The following is a 15934-nucleotide window of genomic DNA, read 5'->3' as shown; positions in this document are numbered from 1 at the left end:
GCTGTGTTTTCATCACATATTTCAAACTGATGCATATATTCTCCAGTGATGTGCATGGTTTGATGTGAAAGAAGCATACTCATATGCTTTTGCTATTTATTGTTAGCCTCTAGTGATTCAGCACACGGTGTGTTTGATGTGGTGATACCACACTGTGTGCTCTCTTATCGCATTACAGGAGAAGCAGTGTACAAGAAAGACCTGGGGCTGAACTCATTAATTATTTAATTGGTCCTGTAGCTTCTGGCAGCTTATCCATGTGTTAGGAAATGGCAGTGAGGAGGGAGCATATGGATAGCCAACCAGGAAATGTGTGTATATGTTTGTATAGGTTCTTTTTTTAATCCAAGATAGGAAGCTGAACGCTGGTCAAATTCTGAACAGGTAGAATTGGGAATTGGTATGGAACACAGAATAATTAATATACATCTGTTCCTTGCAAATTCAATGCTGTTTTATCAGCTTTTTGCTCTCTACTTCAAACATGAGTCTCCTGTCCCTAGCTCCTCAAAAGTGCAGACTGCTTCAGTGTATTTTTCCGTGTATAAATTATAAGTGTTATTAAATAATCTTATAGAAAAATATATATAATAATAATGAGAATTAATTGATATATTTAGAAATATATAAGATCTCTCACCCGAGAGAGCTTGTCCTCAAGGATGGAAGAAATGGTCCAACATGCAGAAGGAATTAGGAAAAGGTCACACGTATTTTCACAAGTGGATTTCTTTTCATTTAAAGAGAGACAGGAAAGGATGAGGTAATGGGGAAAAAATAGCATTCAAAGAGTAGACTGCTGGGTCTAAGAGCTGTGAAGGTAGGGGAAGTAGAAAGCTAGGAAAACAAGTAAGATTCTGCATGCTTTGCAGACTTAAAGTATTTGGGAAGTTCTTGTTGCCATGCTGCAAGAAAACTTCCATGGTGTTAGCCTTTTATGACTCTAGACACCTTCTTTGTGCTCTGATAGTGCCTGTAGAACATTTCTGCTGCTTATGAACTGAGAAGGGATACTGGAATAACTGAACTCAGTTAGCATTGTATAGTATCTGAACTTCTGAAGGAAACTTCTCAGTGTAGGGGATGACAAGTAATAATTTGTCAGAGGGCAGTTCTGAGAAAAGTATCATCAGCGTGTCCAGTTTTCCAGTATACTAACTAAACATTTCAGGTCTTGCTCCAGAATATGAACGACCACAGATTGCTGTTTTATTTGGATGATTGTGTTTTTGAAAGGCAGGATGTTTGCTCTTAATAGCTGCTGTTTTAATCATTTCTTTTCATCCTCTTGAAGACTTAATTTTGTAATGACTGTAATGTCATTTTTGTACACTTTTATCTAGCACTGAAGCTTGTATGTAATCACATGATTAATATACCTGAAAGTTTTACCTGGAATGATTACAAATAATAAAAAAAAATACCTAGGTGGGAGACTGGTTTACTAGTGAAGTTAGTGATATTAAAAAATGTTCAATGTGTCAGTCAGAAAGTATTGGGTTGTTGAATGTAGGTTAATTGAAATATTTTCTCCTTGCCCAGAGCATCCCTGCATTCTGTGTAATGATGCAAATCCTTCCTCCTTTCCTAAAAACTCCTTTGCATTAAAGTAGAGCTACTGTGATTTTTTTCCTCAAATGTTAAAAGGGGTGGGTGTCAATATAGACTTGAGAAGAGTGGGGCAAGAGTTTCCTGCTGTATAAAATTAAACTTCTGAGGAAAATTAAACTTGTATTTGCACCAAGTGAGATTTTCTGTATGTTTTGGGACATAGCATTTATTCCTTAAATCTTTTTTTCCCTATAAATACTAAGACTGAGTTTAAGACTAAGCTTTTTATCATGGGTTCCATCTTCTCTTGTGTTATATATAGCAAGGAAAACTTGTAGCTTGTTTAAAAAAAAAAAATTAAAAAAAAAAATTGGCCTTATTAGATCCATGGATGGTAACAAGGTAAGATGCAATGCCTCTTACTAAGCTGTGTCATTTTTGTATGTTTTTTAAAAAAGTTAATACATGATACTAAAGCAATTCTTTGTGCATAGAACCAAACCTAGCATCAGATTCCTATGCTGCCAAAAAAACAGTCTTTAAGACTAAGTTTGTTTTATTCTTGCCCTTCTGTAGTGTTTCACTGGCATCACAGAAAAATGGAGTTGTAAACTCATTAACACGTCAATAAAGAGTTTTCTTTATTTTTTTGTAACAGAGTTTATGTAAACATGAGAAACTTAAAGTTGAGAATGGTGGTTGTTAAGATTGTCTCTTCTTAAATCTGTCTCAGAGGTGCTCTGATTTTCTTAATCTGCATAAATTTATTTTCATCATTAAAATATGGATGCAAAACACGTTTCTTTGCTGTGCAGTAATGTTACCTTCAGCGATACTAAAAATGTGCTTGACTTTTTCTAACTCTTGCCATGAATAAAAGATGAGAAACATTTTGCCAATGAAGTTCAGCCTTGCAGAAACTATGGGTGACATTTTCTTTGCTCAGAAAAAAGTATTGTAAGCTATTGGAATTAGATGAAGAACAACAGTAAAGTGATCATCAACTAAACTTTGTCATCTAGAATATCAATTAATAAGCAGCATTTCTCAGCGTTCTGTTTAGACCTTATTGCCGTGCATACTGTAAATGTTACACATTCTCATCAGTAGTAGACTAGCATGCACATCTGTCTGCATGCATCTGTGATCGTTGTAATAGTCTGGTGATGAAGGTTAATAAAATGCTATGTTAAATATGATGAAAAATTTTAAACATCATTCAATACTGTTTCTCTTTAACTGCAGACCCTGCTACATGGAAAAATCCAAGACACCTTACTAAAGGTTGCCTTTCTGCATTTGCTTTTTCTCCCTACACATAAAGTGCATGCTTATATACACTAACCACATGCATTTCATGCCACTTGTTGATTACACTTTTACTTTTCCACAATGGCTACTGTGTTGATTGATTATTTTGCCGAGTCTTGTGATTTAGCTGATTTTTAGCTTTCTGACCTTGTTGCATTAGAATGAGATGATTTTTGCTTTTCTGTGTCATTGCTGCTTCATAGAACTTTCTGCGCTTTTAATTCCCAAATCACTTGAAAGATCTCTAGTGATAAGTATCTTGAAATTCAACTTAAGTGGAAAAAAAATGTTTAGAATGGTGACTTAATTTCAGGTAAGCTGTGTGTTTGCCAAGTGGCCAGATTTCTTGTAGAGCAGACTGCTGCACTGAGGAGCAGAGGGAAGTGATGGCTAACTTAAAAATTTTGAAACAGAAGTTACTGGTGCTTGGAAACCCAGCTGTGAAAGTGCAAGTGTCTTGCAGCATACCTCAAACTGCTGCCTGCGCTACAAAGCAGGAGTTGACAAAACCTTCTTTGGTGTTTGTGGGGCTGCTCCTGAGTATCCCCCAAGTAATTTCAGACATCGTGGTGACTGACAAGAGTTAAGATGTTTGGTCCATGACAGATTTGGGAAGAGACATGTTCTCCTAAGACTTCATTGTTATGTAGAATACTTACGTATTTTCTGTTTGTGCCTTTTTCTTTTTGGTTCTACAGGTTTTTCTAACTTTTTTCTTTCAGCTGTAATTTGATCTCATTTGCATGGTAAAAGAAAAGATGCTGAAAGCTGATGTATTTTTTTTCTTTTTATAAGCTATTGCTAATAATTATTTTGTTTTCTGTTGCAAGCTGATTTTTGAATGGATTAGACCTTTTCTGAAGAATGGTAGGACAGCTGATTAGCTCAGTTCGCAATTAAGAAGGTGGACATTGTGTAATGAGATAAATTACAAAGAATAATGAGATGCAGTGTTTAAATAAGCAGAATCATACATATTTGTGTACTGAGCTATTTAACATCTAACAGCAGAAAACAGACTAATTCTTCTTTTGCTGCTTGAAAAAAAAATCACAGTCTAGTCTTCAATAAACAGGCTCTCAGAAAAATGTGATTGGAACGCTGCTTCCTCTTCCTCATGTACGAATTCTTTGTTTTCAGAGATAGATGCTGAAGAATGGGGTAAATTTCTTCACACCAAAAACAAGGTATGTTTGCTCTGGTGGTGGAGCAGCAGTGTCATAAATATGCTGTCCTATATATACTTAATTCTGTGTCACTTTCCCGTGTCTTTTCAGAAAGGAGATTATTCTACCTTCTATACTGTATGCAAGATTACTGAGGATTTTCTTTTTAAGAGTAACTTACAAAAATGTGTTACTTATCAATGGCTCTGAACGTGGGTCATTGATTCACCTGAGTTATTTATCTTAATCCCTTTTGTGTTGTTCTGTTGACTTTCTTCTTTTTCTTGTGCATGAGTGACATTAGAATGGAAACTGCAAAGGCAAGAAATTATACAGTCACAGGTCATTTTAATCCACTGAAGAACTGGCAATGTTAGAGATTAGAAAGCTATGAGAAGGAAAGAAGAGTCTAATATTTATCAAGGGAGAGGAGAAATAGGGCTTCTGTTTCTCCTCTCAAGAGAAGAGAAGGGCTTCAAGTGAAAAATTAAGCATTAGCTCTCTTTGTTGTTAACAGTGTATCTCTATGTTGGCAGATATACTTTTTCAGTGTTTTATTATTTTAAACTGATTTCCTCATCTTCTAGTCAATGATGAAAATTAATGGAAACCTAAAGAGGAACGCAGAGGGAACATGTGGAAGTGTAGCTCTGTTCTAACTTATTTTGAATTGGTGGAAGGAGGACAAACTAGACAAGAGCGGAAAAAATTAAAACAATATACATGTTCTTTGTCCCCTCCCAGATGTGCAGGGGTTCAATCTCTGCGTTGTTATTAACCTCAAATGGTTGTAACTAAATCAGTGATAGAATTAAATGTTTGAAATTCTCTTTAGGTGGATGCTATTTTTTCTACCTTGTATGACACTGATGGCTAGTAGTAAGTGCTAATAACTGTCATCTGATGCTGCAACAGATTAAATGCCAAGATTACAAGTTCTCTTTTAGCACTGATGATTTCTGTTAGCATTAGCTTATGGGCTATTAGTCATTCTTACTTTTTTTTTTACCTTTGGCATACATAGTTACAGAAATTTTAATTGTCTCTTGCAGAAGGGAGCATCGTTTCACAATTAGGTCAGAGTATGCTTTCTTTGATGTTTAAATAATCTTCTTTTATACTTCAGATCTATACAGATTTTGATGAAATTCGTCAGGAAATAGAAAATGAAACAGAGAGGATTTCAGGAAATAATAAGGTAAATGCTGAACTGTCCATTGTCTTGCTGCTGAAACCTTTCTTAAGCAGTTCTAGCAGCTAGAAGTGAAAAGCATTGAACTATTGTCGTGAAAAATCATAGTCATGTTGCTTGCTGTCTCAAGGTTTTTCACTGTATTCATGAGATAAATGAATAAAGCTAAAAGGAAGTGCAGAGAATTGCTGTCACTTTACTTCAAAGCTTCCATAATAATCTTGTAAAAAATAATAAACTTAATCATACTTGTATTTTTTCCACATACATGGCTTCTTGTATGATTATAAAATCAAGTATTTTATTCTCAAATATCTATTATAATTACTGAAATAGAAAGCCTTTTATGCATTATTTTGCAAGGATAAAAGCAGTTGGTTCATAAATGTAGCTGGCTTTTTTTCTCACCAAGTAGGTAGGTGTAAGATGTATGATGGAAGAAAGCTGTTGGGTTTTTGTTTTGTTTGGTTGGCTGTTTTATATAAAACTTCAGCTGTTGGCTTTCTAAAGGGTCATTTACATAATCCAGTACAGTGATTAATGTTTCTTTATTATTATTTTATTTTTAGGGAATCAGTCCTGAACCTATTCATCTTAAAATTTTTTCATCCAATGTTGTAAATCTGACTCTTGTAGATTTACCAGGAATGACAAAGGTAACATATGAAATGCTTTTCTTCTGACTTGTTGTAAACACTGTTTTGAATCAAGGATCATATGCTTAGTCTTTGGCTTGGTTCTGTATTGTTAGATTAAACAGCTTTCAAGAACTAAAACATTCCTCCTTGGTTTAAGTATTTGGCGATATAAATTTGAGATGTCACCGTGTTCTGGTGTAGGATTTGAGTTTCTGGTGCTGTCTACTGTTAGAAGAGCTGGATTTACTTAAGCTCTTCCTCTTTCTATATGGAATTGAGTGATCAGAAACATTGCACAAGCAGCATATTCCTTTGAAGAGAAGAGAGAACTCTTTAAATTTCAGATCCGTTTCTGCAGATAGATGGGCAGTTGACAAGCTTGAAAATGTTTTTCCTATTGCTTCTGCAGAAGCTGCTATGCACGTTTTGCCTAAGAAATTGTATAAAGTGAGAATACATTAGGAGAGTTCAGATCCTGTTTGTTCAGGTTTTATACTGAATAACTTTCTGTGTCAAGGTGATCACGATGACTTCTTTACCTGCCTCTGCAGACATATGCACCCCACTCTACCTGTTCTGCAGGTGATTCTTGGATAGCGAGTCATCTTGACAACAGTATCAAAACAAATCATATGAGTTGATCCTCACTTTTATAAGAGTGTTTTTAGCTTTTATTTCTTTCAAGATTCTCCTTTTCTGTTTGCTTTGTGAAGGGGAAAAGAAGGGGCTGGAAACTGTGCTTACACTATGCAGAGTATGAATCTTTAATGAGTGGTCTAACACAGGAATAAACATACAATTTTGAGAAGTTCTACGCTGTTTTTTCTCTAGGTGCCTGTTGGTGATCAGCCTAAGGATATTGAACTTCAAATAAGAGAGCTAATACTTCAATTCATCAGCAACCCAAATTCAATTATTCTGGCAGTTACAGCAGCTAACACAGACATGGCCACTTCAGAAGCACTTAAAATTGCACGGGAGGTGGATCCAGATGGTAAGCAGAAAAAAAACCTAGATTCTGTAATACTTTAAAAAAAATAATTTCATTTAAATCCTAAAATAAAGCTGAAGTTGTTTTTTTTTTTTTTTTAATAAATGTAACAAGGAAAGTAAAAGTTCCTGCATTTCCTAGAAAATATAATTATTGTATTTGCTTAAAGATTTTCTGCTGCAGTCCCTGCAACTCAGAAAATGCTGTGATGAATTAATATCTTAAGAGCTTTCTGGCTTACAAACAGGCCACAGAAATATTTTAATAGTCATAAGAACAACTTCTGTTTTCAGAAGAACATTTTTTTTTTCATTACGGAATGTTCGAGGTTTTGAGATTTTTAGTAATTTAGTCTGTTAGGATGACTTCATGCTTTATTGTCCAATATTCTCTCTTTTATGAGAGAAAATGTCATCCTGCATCTAATATTTAACTGTTTAGCCGTTTGTTTAGTGACTTTTAGTAAGAGTAAAAATAACATATACTGTAAGTATCCATTTTAATGTCCTGCATTTGTATGACAGATTCGACAATCTAAAAAGAGGATTATGATATTTTAGATTTACCTAATGACTTTGAAATAGATCTGCAGCTACTGGGTACCTGTTTCTTGTGTATGAGAGGTGCTGTTGGTACTATTTACTAATAAATGGCACTATGATTTGAAAGAAGATGAAAATGTATACTTTAAACATAGATATATTGAAATTAGGGTAAAACTTGATGTTGGTGTGCTTTACGCTCAGATTCTTCTTTCCTTAAACTTAGTATTTCTCACCTGATTTCAAACCCCAACTCTGCTTGGGCCTGTCTGTGTAAGTGTTTAAGGGTTGCACAGCCACATAGCTTTGAGGGAGAATCTTGGCTGCGTCTTCAGTCAGATTGTCTTCGTTCAATGCAGCTGACCCTTTCCTGTTAATTTATTCCCGTAAAAGTGATCAGCTGTGACTTTTGGATCACTTCCCAAAATTCTAATCTTAAAGGTCTGGAGTGGCAGCTTATGTTGCAAGAACTGTAAGCACAATGGTATGTAATGAGAATTTGGAGTGCTAAACTGGTTAGAATTTCAAACTTGCATTCATCTTAAAGTTTCAGGAGCCAAGTACCTTCTCATTTTTCTGAGTTACTGGATTATTTTTAGACTTGAAAAGCATGCTATGATTTAAAAGAAAAAGTTCTTGCCACTTTCATTTTCTGACCTAAGAGCCAAGGAAATACCAAGGCCCCAGACAAAACTTGTACATGTTAGCCTACCTGTTTAAACGTGCCATATTTACCTACGTAGTGAATTTGAGTCATTATTTCTTCCACAGTGACTAATAATGAAGTTTAAACATTCAGAAAACATCACGTATTTGACAAAAGTCTGTTTTGTTAGCAAAATAAATCCCATACTGCTTTTTCAGTCTCTTGGGATTCTGGCTATGTATTTGCACAGTGCTTGAAGTGGTCCTGTTACTTCCTCTGGCAGCTTCTTCAGTAGTAGTGGTGCTTCAAAAGTCGTTTGAAACATTGGCATTATATCTAGTTCTACACAGATCCTAGAAAATTGTTCAGTTTGCTCACACCTGCAAGTCCCCTGCCTGCCTTAGTCTTCTCTGCAAGTACTTAGCACCTCTGACCTCATGTACTATGCAAAAATATTTGTTGCAATTAGTGAAAATTTTGAACCACATAGAACCTAAAACATTTTCTTTAACCACATACATATGGGGAGCAATACCTGCCAAACCATGTTATATTTTATATACATACAGGGACTCCAGATAGACCAGTACTACACATTCTTGTGCTGGTCTTTGCTGGTTTGTCCTATTATACTTAATGCTTCATTCCTGAGGAACTTTTTGAATGATGGGCCTTAGCTACCTTGATCAAGACAAAACATCCCTTTGAGTGAGTTTTCCTTTTGGTAGGTCGAAGAACCCTTGCTGTTATCACAAAGCTGGATCTCATGGATGCTGGCACTGATGCTATGGATGTGCTTATGGGAAGAGTGATTCCAGTAAAACTTGGCATCATTGGAGTGGTGAACAGGTCTGTCTGGGCACATTTATATCATTTTTTAAAGACCGTTAATATGAAGTAATGCTTTGGGCTTATTTAACCATGAGCATGGGTTTAAGAATAAAGTGACCTGATGCTGAAATAAGCAAGCAAGCAACAAGCTCGTTGGTGACTTTTCAAAAATCTGTTCTTCCAGTCAATCAACTGCTGATTTAGAAAGGAATATGGGCATTTCTTCTAAAAGAACTGTTGCATTACTTCTTTGCAGTACTGATTTTTAGTTTGAGGGATGTTTCTGATTAGCTGTTCACATTATTCCTGATATGGCACTAATAGATATTTCACACTAGTGCTAAGATCATGTTAAATGCATATGGCTGCTGTAGTTGTGCATGCTACCTTTTGCAGCAGCTAGGTCAAATCTCATGCAGTGTTGATAGTTTTGCTCAGTCTGCATATGTATGACAGCTATCTGTACCAATTTGATGTCTATGCTCCAGCAAATAACCATTCTTTCTTTTATAAGGGAGAAGGGTTATGTGTGCAAAGCAAAATCTGTCTGTTCAGATCTTCTGTCAGGAAAAAAATAAGTGTGAATTGTTTTTCCTTTGCATCCGTTAACTACTGTGCAACTCTGCCTTTAAATTTCAGGAGTCAGTTGGATATTAACAATAAGAAGAGTGTAGCTGATTCTATCCGTGATGAGTATGGTTTTCTTCAAAAGAAGTATCCTTCCCTAGCTAATCGAAATGGAACTAAGTATCTTGCTAGAACACTGAACAGGTATTACATGTTACGTCTAAAAAAATAAAATAAATGCATTATTTTAAATGCACATTAAGATATAGATTGGTGTGTTAGAAATATGTATAACCATTTATTTTTATCTTTTTTTTTCGGTGCTGTACAGTGAAACAGCTCTGTTTCCAAATTCAATTTCTGCATTTACTGTAATTTCCCTGAGCAAATGTTTTCCTTTGATGATAATTTTCTGTCTCTCTTTTGATAGAGATGATAAAGCTGAAATTATTCCTTCCTTCTCATTAAGGCCTGTTTTCTATTTTTAGACTACTAATGCATCATATCAGGGATTGCTTGCCAGAACTGAAAACCAGAATCAATGTTTTAGCTGCTCAATACCAGTCTCTGCTAAACAGCTATGGGGAACCTGTTGAGGACAAAAGTGCCACTTTATTGCAGCTTATTACCAAATTTGCCACAGAATATTGTAATACTATTGAAGGAACAGCAAAATACATAGAGACTTCTGAGCTGTAAGTACTAAATGTTTTTCTAGAATATTGACTGACCCAGCAGCTCTTGCTGGTTTATATTGGCAACAGTAGTACATCAGAGCGTAACATAATCAAAAATGTTTGAATCCAATTAACTGTAAAAATGTTTGCAATGAAAGCTTTTTTCCTTGTTTTTAGTTGTTATTTTATTCTTTCAGATGTGGTGGAGCCAGAATCTGTTACATTTTTCATGAGACCTTTGGAAGAACCTTAGAATCTGTTGATCCTCTAGGTGGCCTTAACACAATTGATATTCTGACTGCCATTAGAAATGCTACTGTGAGTGTTGCTCTGTATTCTAAGTGTTGTTAGTGGTTTCAAAATAAAATTTTGTCAATTTGTGCTCCTTCAGGACTCTAAATTAGTAACAGCTGAAAGAGTTTATGCAAATAGGCTGAATCCTGCTTTTTCGCATTTGAAGTGAAAAATACAAAATCCAAATTTACAGCTATTATCAGATAGTTAATAAGTTTAAGGGGAATGCTTACTCATTTCTTTTGCTTGTAGGTTTAAATTAAGCTCCAGCCCAGTTTTGGCAACCTTATGGTGAAGCTATTATATATTACAGAAAGGGTGATGAAAAACTGCCTATGTATTTATTTTGCATTAAGAAATTCTGTGCTATCCATAAACACTTACCATGAGTCTATGGGCTAGGACATGTTTAGATATTTTCATTCTCTATTACTGGATTTTTTATTTCTTATTCTCTATTATGTGATTTTTTTTAATGGTTCAGTATTTACATGACTGATCGGGTTTTTGTGCGTATGGGGATTGGTATTGTAAGAATTAAAAGTTTACTTTTAATTCTTATGTCATTATATGGGACATTCACTCCTCAGAGCTTGACTTGAACATCAAGCAAGTCAGCTTTTGTATTGTGTTCTGCTGGGTACAGACAGTTGTGTTTCTGCATGGTCAGTAATTATTCAGATTTGGAATACATTAGGTACACTGCAGCAGCAATTTGTGTGCATGTTCTTATCCTTCTGTAAAAGTGATGCTTCACAGAAAAGCAATACATCTTACCAGTCACTAAATGTTGCATTACATCTTTGTGTTTCTAAAGCTCATTTAGGTTTGAAAAAAATCAGGTAAAAATACCCCGTGTATAGCTGAGCATTGGTCTGTAAGGTCATAAATTAAATTATCCCAAACATTAACATGGTGACACTTTATTACAAGTATATTTAACAGCAAACCCAGTTATCGTGCAGTGAGAATTGTATGTCCAGAACTGCTGGATATTTTTGTCTGATGAAAATTAAGAAGAGAATGTCTTTAAAATAAATTTCATGTAAACTTGGATCCACAAATCTGGAATATAATTGTTCATGGTTGTCAGACCACGTGGAAATGTTCAAGATTCTACAAGGGTGCTGGTTAATTATCATTGAACACAAATTTTGTCTTAAAGATATTTTGAGCTTCTTTAGGCTGTAAAGCTTTTATATTTCAGTATATGCTTTTAATATGTAATGCTCTTAAACTGTCAAGGCCTGTTATGAGTGTTCTTTTGGGTGTGAAAACTGTGGCCTTCTCTATTCAGGATTTCATCAAATACTACTACTTATAAATGCTTGTTGTTTCAGTATGCAACTTAGCAAAATTTACCCTTCTTTTGAACTAGGGTCCCCGTCCTGCCTTGTTTGTTCCTGAAGTTTCATTTGAATTGCTGGTTAAAAGGCAAATCAAACGTTTAGAAGAGCCTAGCTTGCGTTGTGTGGAGCTGGTTCATGAAGAAATGCAGAGGATTATCCAACATTGTAGTAATTACAGTACACAGGTAAAAGTGTGCTCAAATCTTGAATTATGTTTTCAATTACTGCTTGTCCCTCTCCCCAAAAATCTGTAAGTCTCATCTGTAATTTTTATTTTTTAGGAATTATTGAGGTTTCCTAAATTGCATGATGCCATAGTTGAAGTAGTAACTTGTCTTCTGCGTAGAAGACTTCCTGTCACGAATGAAATGGTAATTTGCCATCTACTATAATTTTGCTGGGAAAATTATGTTTTCTAGAGTTTTCCTTGATGCTTCTGTTTGCTGTGTAATGTGAGGAACCCAAATGATTAAAGGAGTCATAACTCATATTTGTTAAGTAGTTTCTTCTGTATTAGAAGATAATACATAAAAAAACAAAGGGATGGGGTGGAACCCTCTGCAACTTATTGTCTGCTGTGTTTGTTTTCCAAGATGATTTTACTAAAACTTGGATCTAAAGCCTCCTAGTCTTTTTGATGTAGGTAAATTTACCTTCCCTGTAACAGAAGCTGTTCGCTTACTGTAGTTAAAGATGCAATGATAGAAATTAAATTATAGTCCTTATTCTATTTGTTTCAAAGGTAAAGTTGAGATAAAATGTTGATTTTTACCTTTAATGCCTTTTAGTTAATGAGAGGTGAAAATTCAACTTTAATATTAAAATATATTTCTCCAAAGGTAGAAGTCTGCTTTAGGTTTGCTTACTGGGAAGGAAAGAAAGATACTGGCTCTGTACATGTATGTGTATGTTTAATGTGAAAAACAAACAAAATTTGTTTGTATGTGTGTATTATAGTGAGGCATCTCTCACTAGTTCAAGCATGGATGGCTTGTAACTGAAGGTTGACTATATAGCTTACATCATATGGAACACTCAAATGACCGAGTTTTGTTTACTTCTTGCTGGAGAGGGGTTAGCTTAATAAAGCTAACAAGTTAAATTGATATAACTTCAAAAGAGAGCTGAAGGTCTGAGTGTATTGCAATGAAAAATTAATTCCCTTGCTTTTTTCTGGGTCAGTACTTTACTACTGTCTTTGGGGCAGTAAAAATGGTCTTTTGCTATGGACAGTTAGACTGCATTTTAGGTCATTGTTCTTCACTGCCATTAGATCTTCTCACTGAATTTTTGACCTTTGCATGCCCTTTCATTGCAGGTTCATAATTTAGTGGCTATTGAATTAGCCTATATTAATACCAAACACCCAGATTTTGCTGATGCCTGTGGGTTAATGAATAACAACATCGAGGTAAGAAAATGCATCCTCTTAAAAATTTCTGTATGCTTAGCTGAAAAGTGGAGAAGTCGAAAGGATTTCTATGATCATGGCTTATATCTTTGTTAAATGTCTTTTGACTCTTCAGATGAAAGCCTAAAAAACTGCTTCATAGAAAGAAACTGACACATCTGTTCTTCTATCATACCTTCTGAAGTATAAAGATTTAATTATATTACAAATACGGTGTATGCTTATCTTGTGATCAGTTGATTTATTAGATTTATGTTGCATATTACATGCAGAACCAGTGGCCGATGTTTCAATTGAAACAATTCTGCCTGTATGTCTCCTGGAAGATAACATGGGCACCTGAGTGGTGGCTATTAAGTGAAATTTTGGAAGACAAACTTTAAAAAGATGGTTGTGAAATTCTCTTTAATGTCAAAGTAACTGCATCTTCTCTCTGACAGAATCTATCAATAGCTATAATGTTCCTCTCACTCATGAAATGATAATACAGGTATTGTTTCCTCTATTCAGCTTCTAATTTTTGCTTGCCTTTGGTATTGTTCCTGAATCTGTGTTCAGGAACTTCCGTCTCCCTAAAACAATTTTCTCCACCACTCTTCCATCAGGCTTTTACAGCTTCAGTAGCCTTTTCTCTTTTTCAAGTCCAGTTTTGATTGGTAAACTTTGTTGCTGACATCCTATGGAAACTGTTGTCCTACAACTGATCTGCTCAGCTCTTTCTCCAAGTCTGATTTTTGTTGCAGTATTTCATCCGTCTGACTAAGAGCTTGTTAATAATTCCTGTGTTCCCTTGCTGATTCAACACATTTTTTCATAGTAGCATTCTTTTTAAAATGTTTATGTTGTCATTTCTGCTTGTTGGTTCTAACTTCTTTTTTATAAATACATTTTGTTTTGACTGGTTACGCAATCGAATTTGCCTTGATAGACTGACTGCTCTTGAATCTAGTTCAGGAACAATGTCTGCACAAACTGCTAGGAGTGCAAAAATTAAGATTTTGTGAAGTTAAATGTAAGATTATTGTATTATTGTGTGTTACCTACATTAGTTCTTTTCCAGTATCTTCCTGAACAGGACATTGAAATGTTTGAAGAAACAGAGCATGTAAAACATCTTATTTTTATTCAGTGGACAATCATTTCTTACTTTCAAGAAAAATCAGATCTTTGTCATGATTGTTTCAAATTGGTTTGTTATAAAGTGAATGTTTTCACCTGGGCAAATCAGAGTCAACCTTGCTGGATATGAAATCATATTCTTTTGGATTACTTTGAAGATTCAATGTTTAATGAAAGCTGTAGAGAATCTATGCGGAGCCCAACCTTTTAGCTTTGATCCTGTTATCTAAAGGCTCTAGTCTTGATTATAGAAAGCGTTGCAAAAAGTTTTGCAAAAAAATTTCTATTAAGAATTTACCTTTGGTCAAGTAATCAGAGTAGTGTCATGAAAATAATTGATGCTTTCATAGGATGTCTACATGGCACTGGATGAGATGTTATTAGCGTTTGTCTCTAAAATTTAAGTCATCTTTAAAATACGAGTCTTGGATGTGTGGTGATGTAGCGATACCTAATTGAAGTCTTGCTGGATTATTTTTAAAGGAACAAAGACGTAACAGGTTAGCCCGGGAATTGCCTTCTGCTGTGCCACGAGACAAGGTGAGTAAATGTTGATTTTAATATATTTATTTATTCTAAGTATAACATGTTCTGCTTTGATCTAATCTAAATGTTGGGAACTTTGATCTGCTGTCCTAGTGACAGTTTTGAGAGCTTTGAGAATACTGACTTTTGTCTTTGAATTTCATAAGATGGAAGTAGAATGTCATTTTCTTCTTCCAAAGATGCAGGTTTTACATTTGGGATTTCTGAAGACTTACCTATAAATTTACATTAGTATTACATGTATTACTTAGGTGGCATTTCAGGTGAGGCTCAAAATGCTTGCAGATGTTAAAGATGGATTCAGAACTTGCATGCTTAAATTTATGGCCGTGACACTGATTTCAAAAGATAAACAACTGATTTAAAATAATCAGTTTGCCAATGTAGCACTTTTTTTTTTTTTTTTTTTAAGCCACTCGACTGCAGTTTTAGTGCAGTCTTACTTTCTCTGGGAGAAAACAGAGGAGGAAGTTTTCAGTTGATCATCATAAAACAGCCATGTGGTCTGTTTCTGTTGCTTGGTTATCAAGCATCATGAAAATACTGCCTTGTGGGAATGAACAGACTGACAGCTAGGATTTTAGACGCTCATGTATTTAATACTCTGAAGTATTTAGAATTCAGATGTACAGAATATAGTTTAGACTCATCACAGGTTGTAATAGGAATGATTACAGCTGAGAAATCTTTTTGTTTCCTAGCTTAAAAAGTAAGATGAAGTCTCAGAGTGGACTTCAATATTAGTGCCTTTAGTTTATAAAAGTCAGCTGATGAATGAACCGAGAATGTAAGGCAGCTATCTAGAGAAGGCTTTCAGTGCTGTTTGATCCTTGATTTAATTGACTTTGTATTTAAGTCATCAGCGAAGGAGCTGCAAAATTGAAGTCCAGATAAGCTGAAAGTCCTTTAACTGTCTTCAACATGCTCTTTTTTTTTTTTTTTTTTTTTTTTAATCCTTATAGTACTGTGTTGCTTGCAAATCCAAAGTATTTTCTTTTCTGGATTTTTTTTTTTTAAGACAAAAAGATATTTGCAGATAAAAGTGCATACATGTGCTAGGTAGATTTGGTGGTTTTCAGTTGTTTTTTTTTTTCCCCTCCCTG

At 34.9% G+C, this 15934-nt stretch overlaps 1 protein-coding gene across 4 annotated transcripts in view; it reads left to right on the top strand.

The window, feature by feature from the left end:
• Window positions 1-15934, top strand: part of DNM1L (dynamin 1 like) — a 38144-nt gene that overhangs the window by 12704 nt on the left and 9506 nt on the right. For 2 of the 4 annotated variants that reach the window (XM_027443293.3, XM_027443198.3), the window contains exons 3-15: window positions 2797-2835; window positions 4003-4049; window positions 5155-5226; window positions 5790-5876; window positions 6690-6852; window positions 8766-8886; window positions 9508-9639; window positions 9924-10130; window positions 10310-10430; window positions 11785-11940; window positions 12037-12126; window positions 13074-13166; window positions 14769-14825. In XM_027443293.3, coding sequence (XP_027299094.1) covers window positions 2797-2835; window positions 4003-4049; window positions 5155-5226; window positions 5790-5876; window positions 6690-6852; window positions 8766-8886; window positions 9508-9639; window positions 9924-10130; window positions 10310-10430; window positions 11785-11940; window positions 12037-12126; window positions 13074-13166; window positions 14769-14825 — 1385 coding nt within the window. The remainder of the gene's footprint in view (window positions 1-2796; window positions 2836-4002; window positions 4050-5154; window positions 5227-5789; window positions 5877-6689; window positions 6853-8765; window positions 8887-9507; window positions 9640-9923; window positions 10131-10309; window positions 10431-11784; window positions 11941-12036; window positions 12127-13073; window positions 13167-14768; window positions 14826-15934) is intronic. The other 2 variants (XM_027443262.3, XM_027443342.3) reach the window with 1 other exon arrangement.

The sequence above is a fragment of the Anas platyrhynchos genome, chromosome 1 (genome assembly GCF_047663525.1).
Source record: "Anas platyrhynchos isolate ZD024472 breed Pekin duck chromosome 1, IASCAAS_PekinDuck_T2T, whole genome shotgun sequence".
NCBI lineage: Eukaryota > Metazoa > Chordata > Aves > Anseriformes > Anatidae > Anas > Anas platyrhynchos.
The sequence above is the reverse complement of the archived record's forward strand: the minus strand, read 5'-3'. Positions and strand labels throughout refer to the sequence as shown.